The sequence below is a fragment of the Octopus sinensis genome, linkage group LG2, assembly GCF_006345805.1.
Source record: "Octopus sinensis linkage group LG2, ASM634580v1, whole genome shotgun sequence".
NCBI lineage: Eukaryota > Metazoa > Mollusca > Cephalopoda > Octopoda > Octopodidae > Octopus > Octopus sinensis.
In genome coordinates, this window is record NC_042998.1 from 170462427 (window position 1) to 170490397 (window position 27971).

The window sequence follows — 27971 nt, forward strand, 5'->3', positions numbered from 1 at the left end:
CAGAAACAAGTGTGCTACCTAGTCAGAGGAAAAACAAGAGAAGGAGGGAGAGTAGGAAACAGCAAAAGTGTAAGAAAGAGCAGAAGAGAGATGGTGTAGTGCTAGGGTTTACTAACAAGTAACAAGGATCTGAGCAATGTATAAAATGTATCAGACACTGACCAAGGTTAATAAACAAAGACTTTGTTGACTTAAATGGATTGTATTGATTCAAACTATATTCTTTCACAAACAGATTATATATTCTTGAGGGGAAACTATTCAGAAACCTTATGGTTTAATTTGTTCAAATGCAAAAATTACTGGCCTGAAATAGGGGACATTTTAAAATTGATCTTTATAAGCCTGCTGAAATACAAATTCTTTTGAGAATTTCTCTGTAGATTCAAGGGCACTTTCTTTTTCACTCATTTTTGGCTTTGGAATCTGAGTTAAGAATAAGAAAATCATAATAATCAAAATTAAAATTACTTGAACCAGAAAAAAAGCGACTCGATAAGGCAATGATAAAAGAACTCCATAATCAACTTCAAAATGATCCAGCAATGCATGGTGAAGGAAAATGATTCAATTCAATTAACCTCAGACAGAAATTTACATAATACTTAACAACAAACTTAAATGATGCATAAAAAATATATATTTAAATATTATTGAGGAACAACGGGCATACTGTACATTTACATATAGTGAAAAAAAAATAGCTAGGAAAAGTACTTACTTTCAATGGTAAATTGAAAATTCCTAAATAACAAGTGCAAAAAGTTAAAACTGTAAGTAAATACACTTACAATTGGATGGTAATAAATATTTGCATTCTTAAAAAGGCCTGTTTCGTGAATCAGAAAAAAAGATTCAAACAATCAACATTAGGGGTTCGTATCCCTCACCAATAACTAATATTGGTAAAAGTACCTTAAAGTTGGAAATTTGTCTCACAGAAAAACTATTCAGACCTGCTAGACATTTGTTTGTGTTCAAATGACTGAACACACATGGTATCAAATAATTTTCAACATTGAAGGGTAGAATAAGCCATAGGGAGTACTAAAAATAGCTCCAAGGTGGTAGTCTAATACAACAACTCCACTAATAACTAGTAGAAACATATCAAATTTAGGTTTAATCAATACATAAAATGTATATCAATTAATTTATTTATTCTTTTCAGTATCTGATCAAAAAAAAAAATTATTTTTAGTGAAATTTCATTTTTGATTTTGTGATTAAAAAAAAACTTTGAAACAAATATTTTTATAAATTTTAACATTTCGGCAAAAAATTGCCCTAGTTATTATATACCTTCCTCAGACTGTTATAGCTTAACTTTATTCTGATAGTTAAAACTAAATAAATAACCTAATCTGAATACATGCAACCAGAAGATTTGAGCATTATGGAAAAGAAGGCATAAAAACAATGACTATGAGAATAGCTAGGAGGAAGAAGAAAGGTTTGTAGGGCTTTCAGAGAATGTATATCAACACTGAAAGTATTTGACAACTTCCATAAAAAATGTTTATTTTTTTAAAATTATTTTTCAGTTGAATCACTTATGTTTGTGTATTTTTTGTGCATGTATGTGTTAAGTATGCATGTAAGTATATGTATGTGTGTGTTTATGTGCATCTATGTATATTTGTATATGAATGTGTTGTAGGTAGGTAGACAGACAAGTGCACAATTCACTTTTACCGCATGGATTCTGTTGGCTGGTGCTCTCTACTATAGCTGTAGACTGACCAATGCCCTGGAGTGAAATCTGAAATTTGGTAGAGTATCAGACAAAATACCTTGCCTTTCTTCCAGCACTTTTTCTACTAAGTTTAATTCCTACCAAAATCATCCTTTCAAGGTTGATAAAATAGAGTACTGGGGTTAATATAATTGACTGACTTCCCCAAAATACCAGGCCTTGTCTTTATGTCAGAAGCAGTTATTCTTGTGTTCCAGAGTGGTTTCTTACATTTTGAATTCTAGTTCCACCAGAGTTGACTTTCTTAGTACTTTTTCAATTTTATTTGTTTTACTTATTTCTTTTCATTTTCTATTGGTCTGCAGGAAATGCTGACACAGTAATTTGTTTTAGCTGTGATGGTGGCTTACGTAATTGGGAGGAGGATGACATTCCATGGGAAGAACATGCTCGGTGGTTTCCAAGATGTACTTTTGTACAACAAAAAAAAGATCCTAAATACATCAGAGAAGCAAATGTAAAACACAGAGTATCTTCAGATGACTTGGTAAGTTAATAAAAAATAACATCAATAACAACAAATGAATAACTTACAATTCATGTTTCTGATAAATAACCTTTATTAAAAGCTAGACTAATCTTACTGCTTCAAGTGTACCCTTGTTAATTCACACATGTATTTCAAGAGTTAAAGGAGCATTTTGTATATTTATATCAGAGTTTAGAGTAATAACATCATCATCAAAACCTATTGGGCATCAGTTTTCTAAACGTCTGAAATGGTAATAAGATGTCTCTAAAGTCAACCACTCCATTGAAGTGAGGAGCTAATTCACCCTTTATTATGTCAGACAGAGAAATGGAGAATTTTACTAAGCCCTTATATATATAATATATATATATATATATATATATAATATATATATATATATATATATTTAGCAGATGCTAAAAACTATAGGCCTATCTCTCTGACCTCACACATCAGCAAATTCATGGAACAAATATTCCGAAGGAAATTGATTGCATTCCTTGAAAAGAATGATTTGCTGACTGACACCCAGCATGGTTTCCAACCAGGTAGAAGCTGCCTGACACAGCTCTTGCAGCATTATGACTGGGTGCTAAAGCAGCTGCTCAACAACTCAAATGTGGACATGATATACCTCGACTTTGCAAAAGCCTTTGATAAAGTCAACCATAGTATGATTTGTTACAAGCTCCAAAATCGTGGCATATTTGGAAAACTTGGAGAATGGCTACATGACTTTCTAAAAGATAGAAGTCAGGTAGAGATGGTCAATGGGGCCACCTGCAAGAAAACACAAATAATAATCAGTGGTTTTCCACAGCCCACTGTTATGGCCCTTTCCGACATGCCCTCAGCTATTGAAGTAGCGACCCTTGCTAGCTATGCAGACAATACAAAAGTCTCTCAGAAGATACAGAACCCTGATATAGCCAACAGAAGTAATAGCTCTCTAAATTTCCTCCATCCTATTCTTATTCTGCTATCACACTCTCTGTACATCCTCTTCCACTACTAATTTGGTCCCCAAGATATACCTCTAATGAACCACTAGGGCATATTTGAGAGAATCAATTTCTCGAATCTCTAAAGTTTTTATGGATCCTATGCATCTTCCTTCCACATACAAAAACTGTCTTCTCTGAGTTTTTTTGGTAATTATAGTGACAACTCTATGCATGTTTTGGTGGTATTAGTGCCCATCAGAAAAGTATTATCTAATTCTTACATACCTGAATTTAGAATGACTTTGAAAAGATATAGTTTTTTTGTGAAAATTATTCTTTGGTAAGACAATTTAAAATAATAATGTTTGGCAGTTTGTCCAAGGATATCTTCTGCATGAACATATAGTTAAATACAAGCTACAATATACTTAATGTTTGTTAATCCACACTTAATTATATGTAGAAGTGTATGCTTCTGTGTACACTCAGCATTACTAGAATATAAATTTGTTGAAATTACATTCTTCTCTTAAAGGAATCTTCACAAGTTCGATCAGATTTCGATTCTCCTGAAATTGATGCAATTGGTAGATATTACGATATGGAAGATAACTGGACATCAGATAACCCAACTTCAAGTAAGTTATTTGCTATTTATAAGGGAAAGTATGTTGTTCATACAATCATTTTCATACATTCTTACATTTAAGAAAATGTTATTTTTAACAAAACAGATGATTTTTTATAATGAAAGAATTTGGACAATAAAAAAATTAAATTAAACTAGAAGCTCTAATAATCACTAGACAGCATCATTGAAGCATTAACAAGATCTTATCAAAATATCTTTTATAATAAGGGTTAGGGTTAAGAGAGGAAACGTCCCTATATCTTTCTACCAATATGGAAGTTACATTTAATAGAGATGCATCCGCGGCCCAGTTTGCAAAATATTTTCCCTCAGCTGTGCAAATGTCAACTATCAGTTGACACTGAGAGCAGGAAATGCTGCAATATCACAAAATTGTGAAAAAATCATCAGCACATTACAAGAAATTAAAAGCAATTGAATGTATAAGTTAGCCATTCACAAAATTATAGAAAGCATGAGGAAACTTTCTGCATGTGCCAACAAAGTTGCCAAAAATGATATTATGCAAGATGTTTAATTATTTTCTGGTGATTTATATGTAATGAAGTTCATTAAATTTGCAAAAAGATATTGATTTTTTTTTACCATCACATCACAGTTTTTCACAAAGAATATCATGTAAGATTATATCATTTCATAATTACAGTATGCATATTAAGTAATTACGTTTTCCATGATTGACTCATTTCTTTTTTTCTAGTATACATGTTTATCTGTTAACATTTTTCAAGAATAGAGCATGATGAGCAAATTCAATAAAAATAATGAAGATATGTTTCATTATATATGTGGCAAATATAGAACTTTAAATCAGACAAAACATATCATTTGTAAAGCAAACATATAGATAATATTTCAGTGTCAAAATTAGTGATCAAAATTTATCATTGGCTAATTTAAAGTTTGTATATATTTTGTTGAGTCACTTAGGTTTTGAAGCCAAGGAAAAAAAAACCCAAATCTATGCAGTTCCCATTTCTAAGCCTTTTACACACTAGGCCTCATATCTGCCTTGAGAAAACAATCAGATACTGCACCAGTGTACCCTTTTTGGGAAATGATGATGCTGCATGAACAGAAACAAAAAAATAAAAATTACACTAGGAAATAGTCAAAGATTACTTTAAATTGAAAAATAAAATTTAGAACGTTTTTAGAAACATTTTAATAATTTCCTTTTATATTTTAGGCTCTCCCAAGTTGAAAAATCGTAAATCTAAGGCATCATGTATGGAAACACCTACAGTTAAGGCTCTTTTATCTATGGGCTATAATCGAAATCTAGTCAAAAGAATTGTGAAAAACAAAATCAAAGAAACAGGTAAGAATACTTTACGATTTTTTTAAATATAATAATTTTTTGTTATACAAAATTAACTATCCAGTTTTTATACAAAATTTATCATTGTAATCATTGTTGTATTGATATATGTTTGTTCAGTACATCATACACAAGGAAGCAAATCGCAGTGTTTTAATTCATTTTTGCCTTTCATCATGTTATCTTTGAAGTATAAATTTATAAGAACCCAATCTGATAACTTTGGTTAAATTCTCTCTTTATCTGCTTCTTCTCTTAGGTTTCCCAAAATCCTTAAATAATATAAATTTTTCCCACACCTTTTGGAGATTGTAGCTTCTTCAGACCCCATATCACATAGTTTATTCTAATCTACCAAAATGAGTTTTCTTCTTAATATTTCATTGAAAAATTTAGCATTTGCCTTTTAGCAGAAAATTCATTCAGTTGCTTATATGCAAGAATTCAATGTCAGTACTGTAAACCATCAAACTATACATTATTAATCTTTGAATAATCTGGTTTCCTGCCATCAAGTTGTTCAAAGTAAAGCATGTATAAGATTTCAGCAACTTCTCTGTAAATATATGAGAGGCATAATGCTAAAAAATACTAACATGCATACATAGAAGTATAATATAATTGTCAGAACCAGAGTTCAACCAGCAGTTGCTTTTCATGATTGGGATTGTATCCTGATATTTTGATTTGAACTAAAAATATGAGAGGCCATGAAATGTGGTTGATAACTTCTGATAAATATTCTAGTGATGAAATCACTAAATTATACATTCGTGCAACAAAATTTCCTTTCTTAAAAATCTGTTAGTTTATGCATTTCCAACTTCAAAGTACAGATAGAAACCTAACAAAGGAGCAGTGTTATTATGAAAGTAATGGACAAATAGGAATGTAGTTGAATGCTAGATATATTTTACACAAAACCTAACGTGTATGTTCATGTTTTTTTTTCCTTTTTTGTTTTTAAGGATCTTCTTTTTCACAAGCATCAGATTTACTTGATGCAATTGAAAACGATGCTCATTATAAAGCTGGCAATGATGATGATATTGAGGAAGTAAGTGATGAAGAGGAGCCTGACCAAACAAGAGAAAAACATGATGCTGAAATGTCTTCTAGTAAGTAATAAATGATAACTCTACTATTTCTACATACTTTGAAATGATTGTTAATAAATAAGAAGTGATCCTTCTTCTATCTATTAAAATGCTGACAGTAAAGTAGCTGTTATTAAGTAATCCTTCTTTTGTTGTTTTACATTGACACTAGATTGCCATTGCTCACAAGGAAAGGAAACATCTACTTTTAAAACTTTATAACTGTCAACACCATATCATTTTCAGTTTTTAAATAAATCTCTGTAATCCTTTCTAATAACCAGAAATCAAAAATGGAATATGGTTTTGAGAATGGCATATACATGTGTATGTACATAAATTATGTGTGGATGTGTGGGCATCTGTACTTTTGTTTACATTTGCACTTCTCTGAATACCTAGAACTGCAAGTGGTGATGTTATCATTTCTCCTGTCGACAAATCATCCACTCACTTTGGGCCTTCAAACACTTGTAAAATAAGAGATTCTTCACTTGAAAAACAATTATTGGTTAGTAACAGGAAGGGTATCTAGCCATAAAAACGATACTTAAGCAATAGCTTCAGCTAACCCTTGCCAGCATGGAAAAACATGCATGAAAACAATTGAACAAAGTTGTTCTATGTATATTATGTTTAATGCATATTTGCCTGTTCAGCATTGAGAATAATATCCATATTTCAGATTACATGGCTATTTTTTTCTGTTCAATGTAGATCTGTTACACATGTCCCTGATCAGCTATTATTAGCTGATGTACATTGACATATTTGGTTAATGGTAATTGTAAATATTCCAGGAAAACATCTAGACTAAACAGTCACAATTGACACAGCTGTTGTTCGCCCAATGCATTCAAGCTATAATCGTCCCATCTTATTTTCAAGAATTACATTATTCAACATGTCCTTTCTTTTTGAGTTGATGGAGCCTTGACTGCTATTTCTAGCAGGTTGAGCAACCACTTTGAAGTGCCTATGTTAGCTTCTCTGGATATTTGTTATGGTATGATGGATTGATAATTCATATCCTGACACTGACAGAGATTCTTTAGCTTTAAATAAATACCAAAATGAGGCACAGATCATTAGTGTAATTAGCGAAAACATTGTACAATTTATAAATATTTTGTTAGCTTGTAGCATTAGACTAAAATCCTCATACTACTCAAGATAGTAATATATTTCATTTACTCAAATCTGAAGGTAAATACCAGCTTTATGAAGTCTTGTAGAAATGTTCAGCTCAACATAGCAAACCAGTTGACTCTTTTCAGCCTATTCTGTAACTTCTCAATGTCAATTTACAATATCAGAAAGAGGAGAAAATAATATTCTAAATGGTTTGGATTAGTTTCCTTTATTGATGAGTTATGTGTATAATTTTGTTACCCCATGTTTTCTAAATTATCTTATTTATCTCAGTATCATAAGTTTTCTAGTTTTTGTGTTGGAGACATTAAAGTAATTAAACCTTCTGGTCATATTTTCTTATTAACAAAATTAAATGTTCTATACAATATCATCCTCTTTTACCATACAGTTTCTATGTTGGCATGGGTTGAATGGTTTGACAAAATCTATCAACCTGGAGGACTGTATCATGGCCTAGTGCCTGTTGTGGCATGGTTTCTATAGTTAGATGCACTTTTTAACACCGATCACTTTACAAAGTGTACAGGGTGATCTTTTTTTATATAGCACCAGCCTAGTGAGGTTGCCAGGAACTTGCAAGATTACTACCTAGCTTCAACTGTAGAGAGGGAAGCAGCTTTATGCTGTGAAGGGGCCAAAATAGATTTTTTGTTTGTTTTTATTGACTCTCTGCTGAAGGATCTGAGGAGCCTCCATGGAGTGGATGTAAGTGTTTTCAAACGTGAACTTGACATCTGGCTCACCAAGATCCCAGATGAGCCAATATCTAAGCAAGAAACTCAAAAGAGGGCAGTAGCATCAAACTCCATTCTTCACCAAACGCCACTCCGACAAAGGTGGAAAGTGGAAAGATGATTACAATGGCGGTGCTCCAGCATGGCCACAGTCTTTGGACTGAAACCTATAAAAGAATAAAAGAATAATAATGTTTTGGAACACATCTTAAGAAAAGGTATTTTCTAAATCTCTCTGAGAAATGTTCATGCATTAGTAACTAACATGTTCACATGGAACCTAGGGTGAATTGGTGTGAATGAAATGGAATATTTTTCTTGTGTAACTGCTGATACTGTTTTAATATTCAGAATTTATCATTCTGTTATATTTCACAATTGCATAACCATTCTGTTATATATTCATTTATCCTCTCATTACTTAACATTATGTTTCAGTTCGCTTATTTTTTTGTCTTTTGTTTTTTTTTATTTTTTATAGCAGCAAGTGCTGATATAATTGCAGAGAATACTATGCTAAAAGAACAAAAGCTTTGTAAAATCTGTTTAGATGAAGAATTGAGTGTGGTATTTTTACCATGTGGCCATTTGGTCAGTTGCGCATCATGTGCACCTGCTCTCAGCAACTGCCCTTTATGTCGGAAAAAGGTTCATGGCATGGTGAAAATATTTTTCTGAGTTATATCCAGTACAGCCACGTCCATTTTCCATGCTAGCATGGAAAACAGACGTTAAACGATGATGATGATGCTGATGAATACTCGTTCTTTTATTATTTTACCTGTTTCTGGACAATTTGACTGAGGTCTGGTGAACCAGATGGCTGCACCAGGCTCCAATCTGATCTGACAGTGTCTCTACAGCTGGATGCCCTTCCTCATGCCAACCACTCCGTGAGTGTAGTGGGTGCTTTTTACGTGCCACCTGCACAGGTGCCAGACGAGGCTGGCAAATGGCCACGATTGGATGGTGCTTTTTACGTGCCACCAGCATGGAGACCAGGCGAGGCTCGCAACTGTATTATTAACAGTAACTCCAAAGTCTTGACCTGCTGGCCAATCCACTGTCAGTAGTATTCATGTTTAAGAATATCATCATCATTATCATTTAAGGTTCGCTTTCCATGGTAGCATGGGTTGGACGGTTTTACTGAGGACTGGTGAGCCAGAAGCTGCACCAGGCTCAATCTGTCCTTCCTAATGCCAAGCACTCCGAGTGTAATGGGTGCTTTATATGTGCCACCGGCACAAGGGCCAGCCAGGCAGTTTTGACAACAACTACGCTTATGCTCAAAAGGTGTTTTTGCATACTACTTGCACCAGTCTCAACTCGTGGCTCACCACTTCATGCTACATGGATATCCCCTCACCACTATCCACACCACCCTTACCAGAGCACATACCGTGAACCATGCATCTGCTCTCTCCCTCGCACATGCCCTACTGCCACCCGTCTCCCGTTTCCCCTTGTCAGGCACCCTACCTCTCCAACACCATTCTCCGATCCATCCGGTGACTCCAGTCCAACTCCTCCACTTTGTACATCTTCCTTGACCAACCCCTCCCCTCCTTCAAACAAGCCCACAACCTAAAAGACCTCTTGATCCACAGCTTCTTCCCTAACCGAACCTCCCAACCTGGCTCATTATCTTGCTTCCACCCACGCTGCCCTTACCTCTCCAACACCATCCTCCTCACAGGCACCCATCATCAACCCTATCATATCACTGACTCCTTCACCTGCACTTGTAGCAACGTCATCTACAGCATCTCCTGCTCTCTCTCTGTCCTTTTGTATACATCAGTCAAACGGGATGCCACTTAGTTGACTGGTTCACAAAACACCTCTGAGACATCAAACTCAACAATGGCACCCTGGTCTTGCACCATTTCTGCTCTACTGGTCATTTTTTACAACACCTGTCTGTGTTCAGATTGTCCTTGCACAGGGGCCATCCAGACTCCCGTCTTCATTGTGAACAGGGATTAATCTTCTCTCTTTGCTCCTTTGTGCTACATGGGCTCAACTCTCCTTCCCTCTTCATCTAACCCTCCTACTCACTCTTCTCTTCCTCTCACCTACTTCCACCCACCTCTCCTTTAACACCTACTTCCTCTCGTCACTCCTACCTATTTCTCCCCTCATTGTCACCCCCTTCCTCGTTACCCCACCCTTATAGATTCCAACCCCACCATCCCTATACATTCCATTCCACCATACCCCATCTCTACCCCCACCTCACCACACCTTTGCTTCCTCCACTCTCATCTCCACACCCAACACCACCACATCACACCACCCCACACACACTAGCACTGACCACTTCCCAGCACCCACACCATCATCCACACACCTACACATGCACATGTCAAGGTCACCATCCCCCATCCATATGCACATTACACGCTCTCACATATGCATGTGCACCTTCATTTTGGGATCACCTCTACTTTATTATCTCCCCTGTGTGACCCCTCTCCCCAGTATTCGCCATGATAGATCTCTGTCCACAACCTTTTTTATTTTCTCTCCCTGTTTCTGTGTTCCTTGCTGTTGAAGAGCGTAGGTTTGAAACATAAAAGACTTTCTCACTTCTCAAGCGTTAAAACTAATATATCTGTTTGTTGTTTACACACCGTCTTTGGTGTTTTTTTTATATTCTCACTATATATATACACACACACACACACACAATATACATACATATATATATACAACAGGCCATTGTCAGTCTTTGTCTACCAAATACGTTCACAAAGCTTTGGTTGGCCCAGGCTATAGTAGACGAAACTTAGTCAAGGTGCCATCCAGTGGGAGTGAACCTGGAACCATGGGCTTAGGAAGCAAACTTCTTTCCACAAAGTGATACCTGTGCCTATATCTACCAACCATCAAATATGAAGAAATATGAAGAACTGCTAAACAAGCCATCTGTGATAAACTAACTATAAAAATTTACTCATGATATTTATATCATGAGCGATCCTATGTTATACTAATTCTTAAAAGGCCAGGCGAGGCTGGCAATGGCCACGATCGAATGGTGTTTGTTACATGACACCGGCACGGAGGCCAGGCGATGCGGCGCTGGCTACGGCCACGTTCGGATGGTTCTCTTACGTCCACCGGCACTGGTATCACAACTACAAATTCCATTGATGTTGATCAATTTCGATAAGCTTGTGTAAAACCTATAATTTAGGTAATTTTTTACATAGATGTTTTTCTATAAATTTCATTTGCAAATATATGTTTTTGCAACACTTGTCTATATTCAGATTGTCCTTGCACAGGAGCCATCCGGACTCCCGTCTTCATTGTGCACAGAGATTAATCTTCTCTCTTCGCTCCTTTGTGCTATATGCAGTTATGTGATTTTGAATATTAGATTATGTATTTTGTAACAATTGAAATATAAAAATTGTAATAAATCTATTTTGAAACAATTTTATTGCAATAATCTTTTTGAATACATTTTATTATATAATAAAACAAAGAAAGATATCTCTAAATATCTGGCTGTTTTCAGGATCCTTAATCTTTCATAACCACCTTTTCCAAATTGGTTTGTGTTTTCAAGTCCTTCTAGTCTTAAGTCTCTCAAGTCACTAACCACTAACATATGTTGAGTTGTAGATTATTCATCCAGGAGGGACATTGCATTCACAAGCATCTTCTTCTCCGTTTCCAATGGGAATGTGGTCAATATGGTTTGTGTACCCCCAGATTGATTGATCAGATGGCTGATAGGTATTATGAAGTTAGTATTACAGACCAGCAAGTCATTTGCATCACAGAACTCCAACAGCCTTGTTCCCTCCTCATTTCAGGAACCAAAACCATAATCTCAATACATGCCATGAAATCCATTGAAGTACTTCCCAACATGACCGTTGAAGTTATCAGCCATTACAATAGCATCATTGTCTTTCATCATCAAAGTAGCCTACAAAAGGATTCAGAGAAATGATCTTCTGGTTGTCCTTATTTGCTCAGATATGGAAAGCTTGCTGCATTAAATTAGCATGGTTTATATGGTTTTAGATGCCATTCCTCTCTCTCTCTCTCTCTCTCTCTCTCTCTCTCTCTCTCTCTCTCTCTCTCAACCCTTCAGGATATAACCAAAATTACCAGCTAGGTATATAATATACTTCATTAATTGTATCATACTTTAGTTAATACTTATATTTATTAAATATGAAGGAACTACATACGTGTGTTTCAGTATTGGAAGATTACAATATATATACATATACACAACTGTATACCTATATATATATACATATATAAATACACATATGCAATCGTCAGATTTACAATTATTCCAACACATATTCAGGTTCTATTTCAAAATATTATATATCTAATTTTACATCCCTCAAATTTTTCCTCAAATCACCATTTTAGTACCAGCAAAAAAAAAGGGGAAGATATGTATTTGAATTTTTCTTGTTATATATCACATTTAAACACAGACATTTTTATTCTGATGTTTAGTCTTCTATCTCACATTCTGTATTTGACATGCTTGATTTTACATGATTGATATATATACTAATTCGTATTTATAATGTATAATTTATAAATTTTAATTCTTAATATTACAAAGTATAATTTTTATTCTTAATTTTTAATTCATAATTTTTAATCATTAATGCTTAATTGTATTGCTTAATTTTAAAAGGATGTAAAATTAGATATATAATAATTTGGAATAGAACCTGAAGATATGTTAGAATAATTGTAAATCTGATGATTGTATATATGTATTTATATATGTATATATATATAGGTATACAGTTGTGTATATGTATATATATTGTAATCTTCCAATACTGAAACACATGTAGTTCCTTCATATTTAATATGTATAAGTATTAATGAAGTATATTATATACCCAGCTGGTAATTTTGGTTATATCCTTTAAGTATTATTTTGTGATGTGCAAACTGATACCAAGAGTTTACTGTCAGATATACTTATTAGGTTATTTTTGTGTTATCTGAAATAGAATACCCGCATATCAATTAATCCCCAAAAATTGAATATATATATTGACCGTCACCAATGACAAATGGGTGTCTACTATGTTCACGATCTTCAAGGCTCAGGTCACCATTGCGAAATCGTTTAAACCATTTTTGAACTGACCACTCACTGGTCATTTCCACACCACATGTTTCATTGATATCGAGAGCAGTTTCAGCTGCTTTAATCTTTTATAGAAGTTGAATAGCAAAATTGCTTGAATATTGCACTTTGTGAGTTCCATTTCAGATGATTGTAACAGCGGTGAAAAAAATATCAATGTTAATTTATTGATCCATTTAGGCAAGTCTATGTCTATATTATCAAACAATTGCAAGAATATGTTTAAAAAAAATTCAAAACTCTGTAAAAATCTGGTACAAATTCTTCACGGTTCAAAACATAGCTAAATTATTACTCAACCTGGTTTTATATATATATATATATATATACGTGAAGAATTTGTAGCAGATTTTTACAGAGTTTTGAATTTTTTTAAATATATTTTTGCGATTGTCTGATGATACAGACATAGATTTGCCTAAATGGATCAATAAATTAACATTGATATATACATCGGTGACAGTCAATTAAAAACTGTCATTGAGAAAGATCCTTGTAAAACCACTCAAGAACTGGCAAAAAAACTTCAAGTTAGCCGGAAAAACTGCCTGCAACCATTTACATGTAATCGGAAAATCGAAAAAGCTTAACAAATGGGTACCACACGATTTGAATGAAAATCAGAAAATGCACAGATATGAAATTTGTTCGTCGCTTCTTCTCCATAACCAGACCAATCTATTTTTCGACTGTATTGTAATTTGTAATGAAAAATGGATTCTGTACAATAATAAAAAAATGTTCTTCACAGTAGTTGGACCAAAATGAAACACTGAAAACCTTTCCTAAATCTGAGTTCTTGATAAAGAAGGTTATGGTGACTGTTTCCTGGTGTACTGCTGGACTCATCCACTATAATTTCTTAAAACCCAGAAAAGTCGCTAGTGCAGAAATATATTGCCATGAAATTGCCAAAATGAATGAAAATCTGCTTCTCCTCCATCTCAGACTGGTCGACATTCTTTATGACAATGCTTGACCACACGCTCCACTAATGATGCTCCAGAAGTTGAGGGAACTCAGCTATGGAGTTCTTCCCCATCCAGCTTCTTCTTCAGACCTTTCTCCTACCGACTACCACTTTTTCAAGCACCGTGATGGTTTCCTGCGAAAGAAGGAGTTTGAAAATTAAATTGATGCTGAAAGTGTGATTCAAAGAGTTCATCAGCTCCAGAACTCCAGATTTTTATGTTAACGGAATAAACAAACTTGTACCTTGTTGGCAAATATGTGTTGATTGTAATGGTACTTGCTTTGATGAATAAAATTTCTGCATTGTTGCAATATATTGTGATGAATTTCGTGTTTCAAAACATTGCTTACTTTTCACTCAGCCTAATACACACACACTTTGCATGTTTCTATATATTTCATGATTTTGTACACTAAAGAAAGTTCTTTCCTTTACATACAAGATAAATGTTTTTATATTTATATACACATATGTACAGGTTTGTATTACTCCTCTCTTCCCTACTTGTGCTGTCTGTCACTTGTTACTATCTCCTTCCTCAACCACTTCAATCTCTCTCATCTTTCTTTCCATGCACCCGTCCATCTCCACCCTATTATTTATCATCAACCACAACACCACCTTTGTTTATCGCTCACTACATTCACCTTTACCACTATCTCTGACCATCTGTCACTCTTCTCTTATACTCTTATGAAAATATGTACATTCTCCTTCTCCCCTAATCCTCAATCCATATTTTATTTTATACTCACCTTTTTGTACCATGTGGCTATGCATTGTCAACCTCATCACCAACATCTTTATTTTCTTTCCAGTTACTTCACACACCCCTATACAATGCAGGGTAACCATTTATTATCTGCATAGTAAGCTATCTGTGCTTGTCCCTCTATCAATCTCTAGCTTTTCAACATCTAGCATAAAACCACTCCCACTACTCTCTCAAATATAATCCCTCTCAATCTCGGAGGTTTTTCCTCTTTTATGGATTTTGGTAGCTTCATTAGTTAGTGCCAGTTTCAAGAAAAAAAAGCATCCAGCATTTACTGCAAAGTGGTTGGCATTAGGAAGGGCATCCAGCCATAGAAAACATGCCAAAATTGATACTGGAACTTAGTGTAGGCTTGCAGCTCATCTGATCCTATCAAACCATCTGTCTCATGTCAGTTTGGAAAATGGGCATTAAATGATGATGATGATGATGATGTTAAATTTTAAGATGCGGGGGTTGTTTTCACACAAAAATGTTTTACTGAAAAACAAATACATTTTACAAAACAAGAAAATCATGTTTTAGTGATCAGTTTGTGCTTATTTTCCTTTTAGCATTTAGTATAGCTTACTCTCAATGAAATTTTTGAAGCTTTCATTAAAAATACATATTTTACATGTGTGTGTGTGTGTCATTGTTTATCATTTAAGTTTCGTACTGGCATGGGCATGTGTTTGATGGTTTGTTAGGATAGGGTTGAAGAGTAACAAATAATACACAAGTTGGAGGTAGGAGAGAGCAGTTGAGTGACAGTGCAAAAAGAGAGTGAATTGGTGAAGAGCAGAATAATAATGATGATGATTAAGCATTGGACCAAGCAGTGATGGCAAAGATCTCATAAATACTGCCTCAAAATGAGTGAAAATGTCAAATTCAGTAGTCATGATCAATCTGCCCAATTATTGATAGACCAGGCAAGGGCAACTTGTATTCAATTACAGAATTTGAAGTAATTCTGAGAAGAATAGAAAATGAACAGGAAGGGTGTGAAGCAACAGTAAGAAATGAAGAAAAACACTATGTGCCTGAGAATGCTAGTGAAGTAAATAGTGAAGCAGATGAAACTGGATGAGTAACAAATGTTGGACAAGATTTGGAGATTCTAGAAATGCTGTATCAGTTTACACATCACGAAATAATACTTTAAGAATATAACCAAAATTACCAGCTGGGTATATAATATACTTCGTTAATTATATCATACTTTAGTTAATACTTATATTTATTAAATATGAAGGAACTACATACGTGTGTTTCAGTATTGGAAGATTACAATATATATACATATACACAACTGTATACCTATGTATATACATATATAAATACATATGTGGTAAGTAGCTTGCTTACCAACCACATGGTTCCGGGTTCAGTCCCACTGCGTGGCACCTTGGGCAAGTGTCTTCTACTATAGCCTCGGGCCGACCAAAGCCTTGTGAGTGGATTTGGTAGACGGAAACTGAAAGAAGCCTGTCGTATATATGTATATATATATATATGTGTGTGTGTTTGTGTGTCTGTGTTTGTCCTCCTCGCATTGCTTGACAACCGATGCTGGTGTGTTTATGTCCCCGTCAATTAGCGGTTCGGTTCGGCAAAAGAGACCGATAAAATAAGTACTGGGCTTACAATGAATAAGTCCCGGGGTCGAGTTGCTCGACTAAAGGCGGTGCTCCAGCCTGGCCGCAGTCAACTGACTGAAACAAGTAAAAAGAGTAAAAAAAAGAGTATATGCAATCGTCAGATTTACAATTGTTCCAAAACATATTCAGGTTCTATTTCAAAATATTATATCTCTAATATATGTGTGAAAAATGAGAAAAATGATGGAATGCTAACTAGTATATAGGCAGAAGAAAAGTAAGGAGAGCCACAGGCAAAGTAAATGGCATTTTGAGTTTGGTTGAAACAGAGAACATCAGTGAAACAAACCAGTTAATCATAGCCACAGCTAATGTTGTAGCTGACATGATAGAATACAAATGGAAGACAGTTGAAAGAAAAGAAACTACCAAATTGGAGGCAAAAATCTGTACAATTAAATAGGACAATGAAAGGCGAACTCAATAATGAAGCATTAATCAGAAAATTGATTGAACAGTGCTGGTTAAAGGACATAAAGTATTGTCACAAAATTCTTGGTGGTGCCATTAAAAGTCAAATTGAAAACTCATGATGCTAGATGTAAAGGTTTTAATCAGAATATATTGTTTCAATCTAATGGAAGATGGATTTTTGAGGAAATAGGAGAACAACATCCAAAAGTGATTCCTGATGTAGAAGAAATTGCATGTTTGGGAACATACAGTTAGATATAACAGAAGTGTAGAGTGATTAACACAGGTGAAAAGACAACATGCTGGTGTGCCAAAATGAAAGGAAGGCAAAAATGATCTGTATTCAGTGAGACTAATGCTGAAAAAAACTCTAAATTGGAAAGGACCTGGTCTGGATAGAGGACAAGGTTATTTGGCTGAAGAATTTTATACAGTTGCATGAAAGGATTGCAGCAGAGACACATTCCTACTTCGATGACAAGTGTTGTATATTAAGGCTTCTTTGAAAGGTAAATTGGTGTCAAATGTTCAACCTACAACTTGGAAGTTTATGACTGGTATCATGGCAGAAAAGTTCTATCATTATTTGGAAAACAATATACTTTGAGTGGAAGAGACGGGGTGCAGGAATGAAATAAAGTTACTAATGATCACTTGTTTGCTGATAAAGGGATATTCAGAAATTGCAGATGGAGATTAATGGGATTGAATAATCCAGCATGATTGGATTATAAAAAGAATGTAACATGATGTCACACAGTTGGATAAGTAAAACAATAAGCATGTTTGGAGTGGCAGAAAACATGAAGAAACTGGGCAATTAAGGTATAAAACATTGGACCACTAACTTGATTGGAGGAAAACAAAAAGTTGCAAAGATGAACATCAGACATGGTGTATTCCAGGCTGAGAGCTTATCTCCATTACTATTTGTATTAGCCATGATACTGCTCAGTCTGATGTTACAAAAAGATATGGCTTATGATCTGGGAAAAGGGTTTCATCAGATAAATCATCTGTTTATGGATGATTTAAAGCTTTGTGTGAAAAATGAGAAACAGCTATAAAAGTCTTGTACATACTGTTCACATTTTCTCAAATAATGTAGAAATGGAATTCAGGCTTGAAAAATACACTATTTTGATAATGAAATCATTTAAGAAACAACAGTAACATAAATATTTGGGAATACTGGAAGCAGATAACATAAAATATGAAGAAATGAAATCAGAAAAATATTACAGTTAAAGGTTGAATTTAAGAAATGTTATTGAAGCAATAAATTCAGGAGCAGTGCCAACTGATCATCCTAGAATGTTAATTTTCATGAAGGGCAACATGAATCTCATCAACAAAACCAAGGTGAAGAAGAGGAAAAATTAAATTATGTACATATCGTGTTTTTCATAGTTTTTTATTTTTATATTTTTAGTTTTTTTTATCCTCCTCTGGCCTTTAAAGACCTAAAAGAGGGCAAAAACTATGAAATCAGCCTTTTTTAGGCCCTTTGAAATTTAAAACTATAAAATCAGCATTTTTTAACTCTAAGCAAAAAAAAAGACTATAGTTTTGGGATTCTAAAGACCTCAAAAGAGCCAAAAAAGCTGATTTTATAGTTTTGGCACTTTTTGACAATTTAGTGTTTAAACCAACCAAAACCCTTTGAATCTAATTCCTCTATGAAATCTTTTTAAGAGATAAGAAAATCACAATAGTGAATTCTTGTAGCTTTGAGATAATGTGAGGGCTTTTCTTCCAGAAAGCACAGAACTGAGAGAAAAACAAAATTTACTAAGGTAGATGTCAACTGGCACAGAAAGTGTGCCTAAAGCAAGCTGGAGACAATGATCTCCTGGGACAAAAGCTACAGTAATAACCACCCTTAATGGTTAGCCATATTGAGATGGCTATTATACTTTACGTTGTCAAGCAGTTACTGTTTACATCTCGTTCAGAGATTTATTATTGCTTGAGAAAATATTGTTTTCCGTAAAATGGAAAAAATAAATGGAAAGAAAGAAGTTGGTAAATATTTCAGTGTGAACACAAATAATTATTATGTGGTAGCAGGGCATGCTAGAAATAGCAGCCAAATCTTTCCTTTTCAAGAAAAACAAACCATTTATGCATGATTTCGATGTCAGATTCATTGAAAGCATACAAAATAACCTGGAAATGAAAAAAAAACCTACACAACAAAACTCCCTTTCTTTTCTGGAAAAAAGTGGCTTGCAGTGGGTATGGAGGTCAGATACATTGAATGCATCTGAAAAAACTGGAGAAAAATTATTCCACATCAAGGTACAAAATATTTACCGAAAGAATAAAATCTTGTACTGAGTATACCTGTATTTTAATTAATTCAAGCTAATGTACCTCATCTTGAAAAGTGGCAAAAGTTTTGTTGGTTGCCGTCTGGGATAATTTTAGTGGCAAATCAAACAGGTAAGATGCATTAAGAATTTTGGATCTTTACCTTTCGAGATAGATTTAAACAATAATTTTTTGTAACTAAACATTTTCAAACTTTGTATACTTGTAGAATGTGTCGCATAAAAAATCTTTTACTCTTGGCATTGTTGAGAAAATTCTGTATTTTGGAAGTTATTTCTTGTTAAAGTTGTCGTATTTCGGTAATTTCAACCAATCAATGACGTGTATTCAGCTGAATAAAATTACTGCCATTGTTTGTCAACAACAACTATCGGCGGTGTATATTTCGTTTGTCACTGTTATTTATGACATCGTTCATGCATTTGTACTGGTTTTAGCTTTAAGGTTTTCGGGTTAGGGTTATGGTCAGGGTTAAGGTTTTAGGGTTAGAGTTACAGAAAAAAAGGGAAAATGAAACACAAACGATTATGGTGGTGCCATGAAGTAAACATGCTTCTGATACACTTGTTTATTCATACAAACGTAATTGAGATGAAATATGTCGTAAATAACAGTGACAAACGAAATATACTCTGCCGGAAGCTGTTGTTGACAAACAACAGCAGTAATTTTATTCAGCTGAATATATGTCATTGATTGGTTGAAATTACTGAAATACAATTTAAACAAGAAATAACTTCCAAAATTAAGAATTTTCTCAACAATGCCAAGAGTAAAAGACGTTTTATGTGACACATTCTACAAGTATACGAAGTTTGAAAGTGTTTAGTTACAAAAAATTATTGTTTAAATCTGTCAGTCAAAAGGTAAAAATCCAGAATTTCAATTTTAGTATTTAGCCATAATGTTAATGCTTTAACACCTGTTAATTGAATTTACTTGCCCATAAAAGTCAAATTTACACAGCAAGATCAGCTAAAGTTACATAACAGTAAATCAGTGGTATATAAAGCACCAACAGACGAAATTTCAAATCTGTATGTAAAAAAGTTACAAAGTTACAAGCAAATATTGTGAACCTAAATAATTCAAAATAACGTGAGCAAATAGGTATTACATTTGACAGATTAATTAGCTTCCCAAAGTGGGCGATGGGCTAATTTCTAGAAAATGGTAAGCAATATGAACATTCTGTGGATGACAATAAATTTTTAGAAGTTAAGTCTGCATTTACTTGTATCTACGCATGCCTAGAATAAGGATGCACTTACATTGATTTGACTACTCGCATGAGACGTCGGTTTGTATTAAAAAAGCAGACTTGTTTAACGAATATTTTTGTCACAGTCATTGAGATGGTTGTCATGTGTGCTAAAAATAGCAGCCAAATAGGCCTAAGCCTTAAATTACACTCTACCACAATTTTTTTTTTATTTTGGCATAATTACATGAAGTTCCATGTATAGAATTCAAATTCATAAAAATTTTCTGGAAACTCTGAAAAATAAAAAAGTTATGAGGGATTACAGGTCATGCATAATTCTGTGGTTTCATATCAAAACACAAGTGCTATTTTCAGGATGTTGTCAAAATGTGCAGTCACACACTAAAGGACAGCTTTGAAATCGTGTTTCTTGACTGGAAGAAAATGATCAAACTTTAAACCTCTATAACTTTTTAAAAACATTTTTCTGGAAAAAGTTGAATAACTCCAGCAAAAAGTTGAATAACTCCAGCAGTTTAGCTTGGAAAGCTATATTAATGTGCCTAATTTAAAAATTTTTGATAAACTCTAATTTTTGAAATGCTGGAAGTCAAACGAACTAGATCTGTATTTGCTCTAGTAGAGACGTATATTGGTTTCTTCTCATTGGGAATACCACACTACCTTTCTGACGCTGCCTGTAGAAATTCGTTTTCACATTTTTATTTTACTGATGCCTCCAGTCAAGAAAATTTGTCAACAGTACAATTGTGATTATTTATCGTTTGGATTTATTCGCTCTCCTCAGAACTGTCAGTTACCAATGTGCCTTATTTGCCATCAAACATTGAACAATGAAACCTTCACGCTTGAAGTATCACTTTGGTGCAGAGCATTCTGACAAGATGGACAAGCCATCGTCATACTTTTTGCTACTGAGCTCCTCTTTCAAAAAGCAAATACAAACATTCAACACTCTACTCCAGGAAACTAGTAAACAGGAGAATGATAGGATGATTGCATCGAACAACATTGCATTGCTTGCTGCTAAGTCTGGGAAGTCTCACACAATTGGAGAAACATTACTTCACCCAGTTATTGAAGAGGTTTTGTCAACTGTTATGCACGAAAAACCCGATAACATTATGAAGATCCCATTTAGTAATAACACAATTTCTTGAAGCATGGATGAAATGGCCAACGAAGTCAAACATCAGCTCATTAATATTCTCCAGTGTTCTGAATTTTCTATACAAGTGGATGAGTCAACTGTTGTGGACAATTAATGCTTGATGATGGTATATATTCGTTATTTCAGCGAAGACCTTCAACCTTGTGAGAAAATGCTGTTCACAGAGAAATTGCTGCTTGATTCAAAAGGTGCAATTATTTTCACACTCTCAAGTCTTTTCTTTTTAAACATAATATCCCACTCAGCAATATTCTTGCCTGTGCATCTGATGGAGTCCCTTCAATGATAGGATTTTCATCTCTCCTAAAGCACAAAATTTCCCACCAGATACTAACTGTTCATTGCTTGGCACACCGGCAGCATTTAGTGGCAAAAAATATGAATAGTAGATTGAATGATGCACTACAGTTAGTTATCATGACTGTGAACAAATTGAAGTCCAGTCCCTTGTCTGATTGAATTTTCCATCAACTCTGAGAAATGATGAGGACTATACTAAACTCTTATACCATACCAAAGTGTGGTGGCTGTCAAAAGGAAACTCTGTTTTATGCTTTGTTGAACTGTTTCATAAAATCATCTCTTTCTTTGAAGATACTCCACTATCCACTTCATTGATGGCTGCAAGGTGTGATATCTTTTTTCCTTTGTGATATATCCACAAAATTAAATGATTTGAATATTTCAAGGAAACAGAAAAATTCTCGTTGATTGTAAACCGTTTATCACTACCTTCATTTTGAAATTGGTGTTGTATAAGACTAACATTTCAAAACGTCAATTCCATCAATTTCCACAACTTGATTCTTTGAAAGATGAATTGGTTGATGAAGATTTAACTACATATTGCAACTATTTACAATCATTGTATGATAACATGGTGGAGCGATTTCAAGTTGTTATTGTGCTGAATATTCCAAATTGGTAAGGGTTAGGGTTAATAATAATAGACAGACCATCATGAGAACAAAGTGTGTGTGTGCATAGGCATGGCTGTATGCACGTGTGTTATGTCAAGAGCATTGAAAGAGTCTATAATATGACATTTGAAGAATGTTCAGACACAAGGATGATAATACCAGTTCATAGTCAAAGTACACGATAGTTGAAATGCTGTATCAAGAAGTTGTGGCTACGATGCTGCTGCTGGTCACTTGGTACAGGAAGTTCTCGCAGGTTGTATTTGCTGCTAACCATGGTCATGCAATTCACAAACAGTGTTGTGTTGGAACCTGTGTGAGTGTTGCTGGTTGCTGTGTACGTAGAGAGATGATGTTGACGTTAGGATGAATGGTGGCAACAGAGATGGAGGTCGCTGAATGCTGCTGGATGAAGTTGATCAGTCTCTATGTGGCTGCTGTGGTGTTGTCACTGGAACTGGCTGTGTCCTGTGTGGTCAGTGGCTAGACCTTAAAAGATTTTGAACCAAAAGACATCAACTCGATGTGAAGCTAGAGTTTTATAGGGAGCAGTCACCTCATCGGAGGTTTAGAAGAGACTGTCTCACATGACTTTATTTGAAGGCTGCGATTGGTTGGGTTGCATATTGGTGCACAATAGAGCAAGAGACAAATTACACTAATACCAACTAATCAGAGTAGTGGACACATCAGGGTCCAAAAGGGCGGCCGAAAGCTAGCTGTTACCTACTATGTCCATATATTTATGTATATATAAAGAGAGAGAAGAATTTCCCTCATGCGTACGCTATACATCGATCTGTTCACCTGTCCACTTTGCTTTCCCCAATCGACCATATGCCATAAATGGCCCTTCTATAAAAGCCTCCATCAGCCGGCTTTCTATTTTCTCTGGCTTAACTGGTCCTTCTCCTCTATTTCCAGGTAAGGTGCCAACACCAATCCGAGGTCAGAGACCCCCTTCGGTTATGAATGACCATGAGATTGTACCTAGAAAGTTACCCTCTGAGGCATAAGTCCAGGCCAGGTTGTTTATGGAAGACCAGCAGTCGCCCATACATACCAGCCTCCCCTCTCTATGCCACCGATGTTATCCAAGGGAAAGGCAAAGGCTGATACAACTTGGCACCAGTGACGTCGCAACTCATTTCTACATTGAGGTACAGTGGTATGAAACTCACTAGGTCATCTATACCTTGGAGTTTTGCCACCAACTTAATTTTTTGCAGTCAAGCAGTGACATCTCTCTTGCTGCAAAATGGCCTGTCTCATTTGAAACATGGACCAAACCCATCATTTTTTTTTCCTTTTTGAACTGAAATAGCTTCTGTTGTGAAGGAGGAAAAAGACAGAAGCAAAGAAAGAATTGCAGTAGTCTTACCTGTCAGTCTGGAAAAGGGTCATTCTGAACATCCATGTGTTCTGTCTCGATCTACAAGATTCACTCAACGTCCACATGTGCTGTCCCGCTGTACCGTCTAACACATCTGCTCTCATGCGCTGTTCACCGCCAACTGACTGCTCATGCCTCGCTGACTTTGCATGCCCACCACAGCCCTTCCAGTGGGACCCACAGGCCCCACTTCCAACAGGACTTCTGGTCCTTCCCTACAACATAGCCTGGCTCATAATCATTATCTATTTTTGCATCAGTAGTTCTGATTTGGGGAAAATAAAAATCAGTGTGAATTGATGCACAGACATGCACTGAGGCTGAGGCATCTGTGACTCTACTTGGATGGCAAACAGGTGTGGTCTCTGTTTGTTCAGTCGATACTTCTTGAGCTTACTAGTTTGAATGAACTAGAACTTTGGATCAAGTGTAGACCAAAGCTGGGTGCTTGGCAAGCAGAGTGTCATGAAGCACTCAAGCTTCTCTGTCATACGGGCAACACCAGTGGCAGGGGTTCCACCTCGGCTTCCTATAGAGGGTTAGTAGAGGCTCAGTGCGATGACATCCTGGGGGAGACTCTAGGCTTCAATGATGGTCAACTAGCCAGCCTGTTCCAAAGGACATTCAGGCCAGGACCCTTGGATAACTTCCAAGGATCCCTGGTCTGCCAGTTTTACTGAGGAGCCTTACCAGTTCACAATAAACTCGCCAGACATGGTGCCCCTTGTTCACCCTTGTGCCCAAGATGTGAGCAGGACAGGGAAACCATTCTGCACAAGATTGTGCAATGCCCCCAAATTTCGGAAATGTGGGTTTATGCTGAACACCTGCTGTCACAGCTGGGGAGAGTACAACTATCTTCCGAGTCAATTGTAAAGATTGTTCCTCCTCCCTTTTTTAATAAAGAAGGCAAGGCTTGTTTTCTCGATGTAGTCACTATAGTTAAAGAAGTGGTATGGAAGACCCATGTGAAAGGAATCATGACAGGCATTTTCATCTCCATCCTTTGGTTAATTTCTTCACTTACCACCTTAAGAGGAAAATAAGGGTGGAGAGAAAATGCTTGTCACCTGATGGAAAAAGATGGAAGGCTGTAGCAAGTTTGTTGAGAATGAATGAACCCACATAGTATTTCCATAATGTTATACAAAAGGCTACAGTAGTGGCTTGGGGCTTGCAAGGTCGAAGCTAAACCCGTACCCCACTTCATTGTATGTGTTCTTGTTTGTTATCATCCGATTTATATAAATTTTTAAAAGTCATTTGTTTTATTGACCCCATTCCCTCATTTGTATCATCCCCTCTATGTTTGGTCCCCTGTGGGCAATAAAGACCTAGTTGTTACAATCATCTGAAATGGAACACTCAAAGCACGATATTCAAATAATTTTGCTATTCAACTTCAAAAAAGGACATAAAGTAGCTGAAACTACCTGCAGTATCAACAGAACGTTTGGTAAGAAATTGACCAGTGAGAGGTCAGCTCGAAAATGGCTTAAACGATTTTGCAGCGGTGGTCTGAGCTTTGAAGATCATGAGTGTAATAGATGCCCATCTGTCATTGACAAAGTTTTAAGGAATTATACTTCTTCAACTTTTCATCTGCTTTCATCAAAATCCTGATATTGAATAGACATGACAGATTAATCAGTAAACAAATACAATTTTCCTTGTCTGTTACTTTGTATGTGGATCATTATGTTCCATTTTTTTGTCTGTTTGAATTAGAAAATTCTACAAAATTGTGCATGTTTCCACCTCAGTCATTGAGAAAGATCCATGTAAAACCAGTTGAAAACTGGCAAAAGAACTTCAAGTCAGCCAAAAGTTCTTCCTTTCTTCCATTTGCATGTGATTGGAAAATCAAAAATCCTCAACAAATGGGTACCACACAATTTGAATGAAAATCAGAAAATGCACAGATATGAAATTTGCTCGGCGCTTCTTCTCCGTAACCAGACCAATCCATTTCTCGATTGTATTGTAACTTACGATAAAAAGTGGATTCTGTACAACAGTAAAAAACGTTCTTCACAGTGGTTGGACCAAAATGAAGCACCGAAAAACCTTCCCTAAATCTGAGTTCTTCAGAAAGAAGGTTATGGTGACTATTTGCTGGTGTACTGCTGGACTCATCCACTATAACTTCTTAAAACCCAGAAAAATCATTACTGCAGAAACATATTACTATAAAATTGCCAAAACGAACAAAAACTGCTACTCCTGTCCTGAACTGGTCAACAGAAGAGGGTCAATCATTCTTCATGACAATGCTTGACCACATGTTTCACTAATGATGCTCCAGAGGTTGAGGGAACTTCACTACAAAGTTCTTCCCCACCCAGCTTATTCTCTAGACCTTTTTCCTACCAACTACCACTTTTTCAAGCACCTTGATGGTTTTCTGCGAGAGAAGGAGTTCATTAATCAAATTGATGCTGAAAGTGCATTCAAAGAGTTCAAATATGTATTTGTGTGTATATATATATACACATATCATCATCGTTTAACGTCCGCTTTCCATGCTAGCATGGGTTGGACGTTTTGACTGAGGTCTGGCGAACCAGATGGCTGCACCAGACACCAGTATATATATATATATATATATAAATATATATCATATATATATCATATATATATATATATATATATATCATATAACCAGTTAGATGAAATCCCAGCTGTTCCTCTTGAAACACATCTGTTTATTCCATTCTTATAATTAATATGTATCTATGGTTGTTGCTGTATGTTAGTCAAAATACACATTAAAATTGAGAATTATGGAAATATTATTTGCACAGTTATTGCATAATAAAAAGGGAAATTTGAAAACTGCTTTTTGATATTTATATTCTTTTATTTTTTCATTTTCTTTAATTTGTTTCAGTCATTTGACTGTGGCCATGCTGGAACACCGCCTTTAGTCAGAGAAACTGACACCAGGACTTATTCTTTGTAAGCCTAGTACTTGTTCTATCGGTGTCTTTTGCTGAACCGTTAAGTTTTGGGATATAAACACACCAACATCGGTTGTCAAGTGATGGCAGTGGTGGTGGGGGACAAACACACACACACACACATACACACACACACACACACACACATATATATATATATATACAGTTTCCATCGACCAAATCCACTCATAAGGCTTTGGTAGGCCCAAAGCTATAGTAGAAGACACCCACGGTGCTACGAAGTGGGTCTGAACCCGGAACCATATGGTTGGGAAGCAAGCTTCTTACCACACAGCCAAGGTTGGCTGTGTGGTAAGAAACACATGGCCTAATGGTTAGAGCAGCGGACTCACAGTTTCGAATCTCAGACCGGGCGATGTGTGTGCTTATGAGCGAAACACCTATGGTCCATGCAGCTCCAGTAGAAGGTAACGGTGAACTTCTGCTGACTCCTTCGCCACAACTTTCTCTCACTCTTTCCTCCTGCATCTTGTAGCTCACCTGCGACGGACCGACGTCCCGTCCAGTCAGGTGGGGAACCTATACACCACGGAAACCAGGAAACCGGCCCTTATGAGCCAGGCATGGCTCGAGAAGGAACAAACAAACAACAGGTATCTATCACAAGAGAATTCCCTGGTGAATTTTTGGAATAGCACACCCACATAAGTTGGATTTTCTTTGTTTTGATGGGGATTTTTCAAATTTGTTTTTCATCACACCCTTGGAAATGATGGAAGGAAGCTTTTTATGAAATCAAATTATTGAAAATTTATGAACCGCTACCCACTTCCTGACTGATTTTGTCCAAAGAATTTTTCCACTATGTACTTTAAAAAAAAAAGCAAGCTTTCATTCACAGTGAAAAAAAAAAAAATTC

The 27971-nt window shown here is 35.5% G+C and overlaps 1 protein-coding gene across 5 annotated transcripts in view; it reads left to right on the forward strand.

Annotated features, from left to right (window-relative positions):
- Window positions 1–27971, forward strand: part of LOC115232557 (putative inhibitor of apoptosis) — a 79471-nt gene that overhangs the window by 14086 nt on the left and 37414 nt on the right. For 3 of the 5 annotated variants that reach the window (XM_036500401.1, XM_036500403.1, XM_036500400.1), the window contains exons 2-5: window positions 2062–2243; window positions 3708–3810; window positions 5014–5145; window positions 6114–6263. The exons of 1 other annotated variant lie outside the window; for it this stretch is intronic. In XM_036500401.1, the coding sequence (XP_036356294.1) occupies window positions 2062–2243; window positions 3708–3810; window positions 5014–5145; window positions 6114–6263 (567 nt within the window). Of the gene's footprint in view, window positions 1–2061; window positions 2244–3707; window positions 3811–5013; window positions 5146–6113; window positions 6264–8612; window positions 8829–16717; window positions 16741–27971 lie in introns of those variants that run through there. One more of the 5 variants, XM_029793487.2, reaches the window with a different exon arrangement.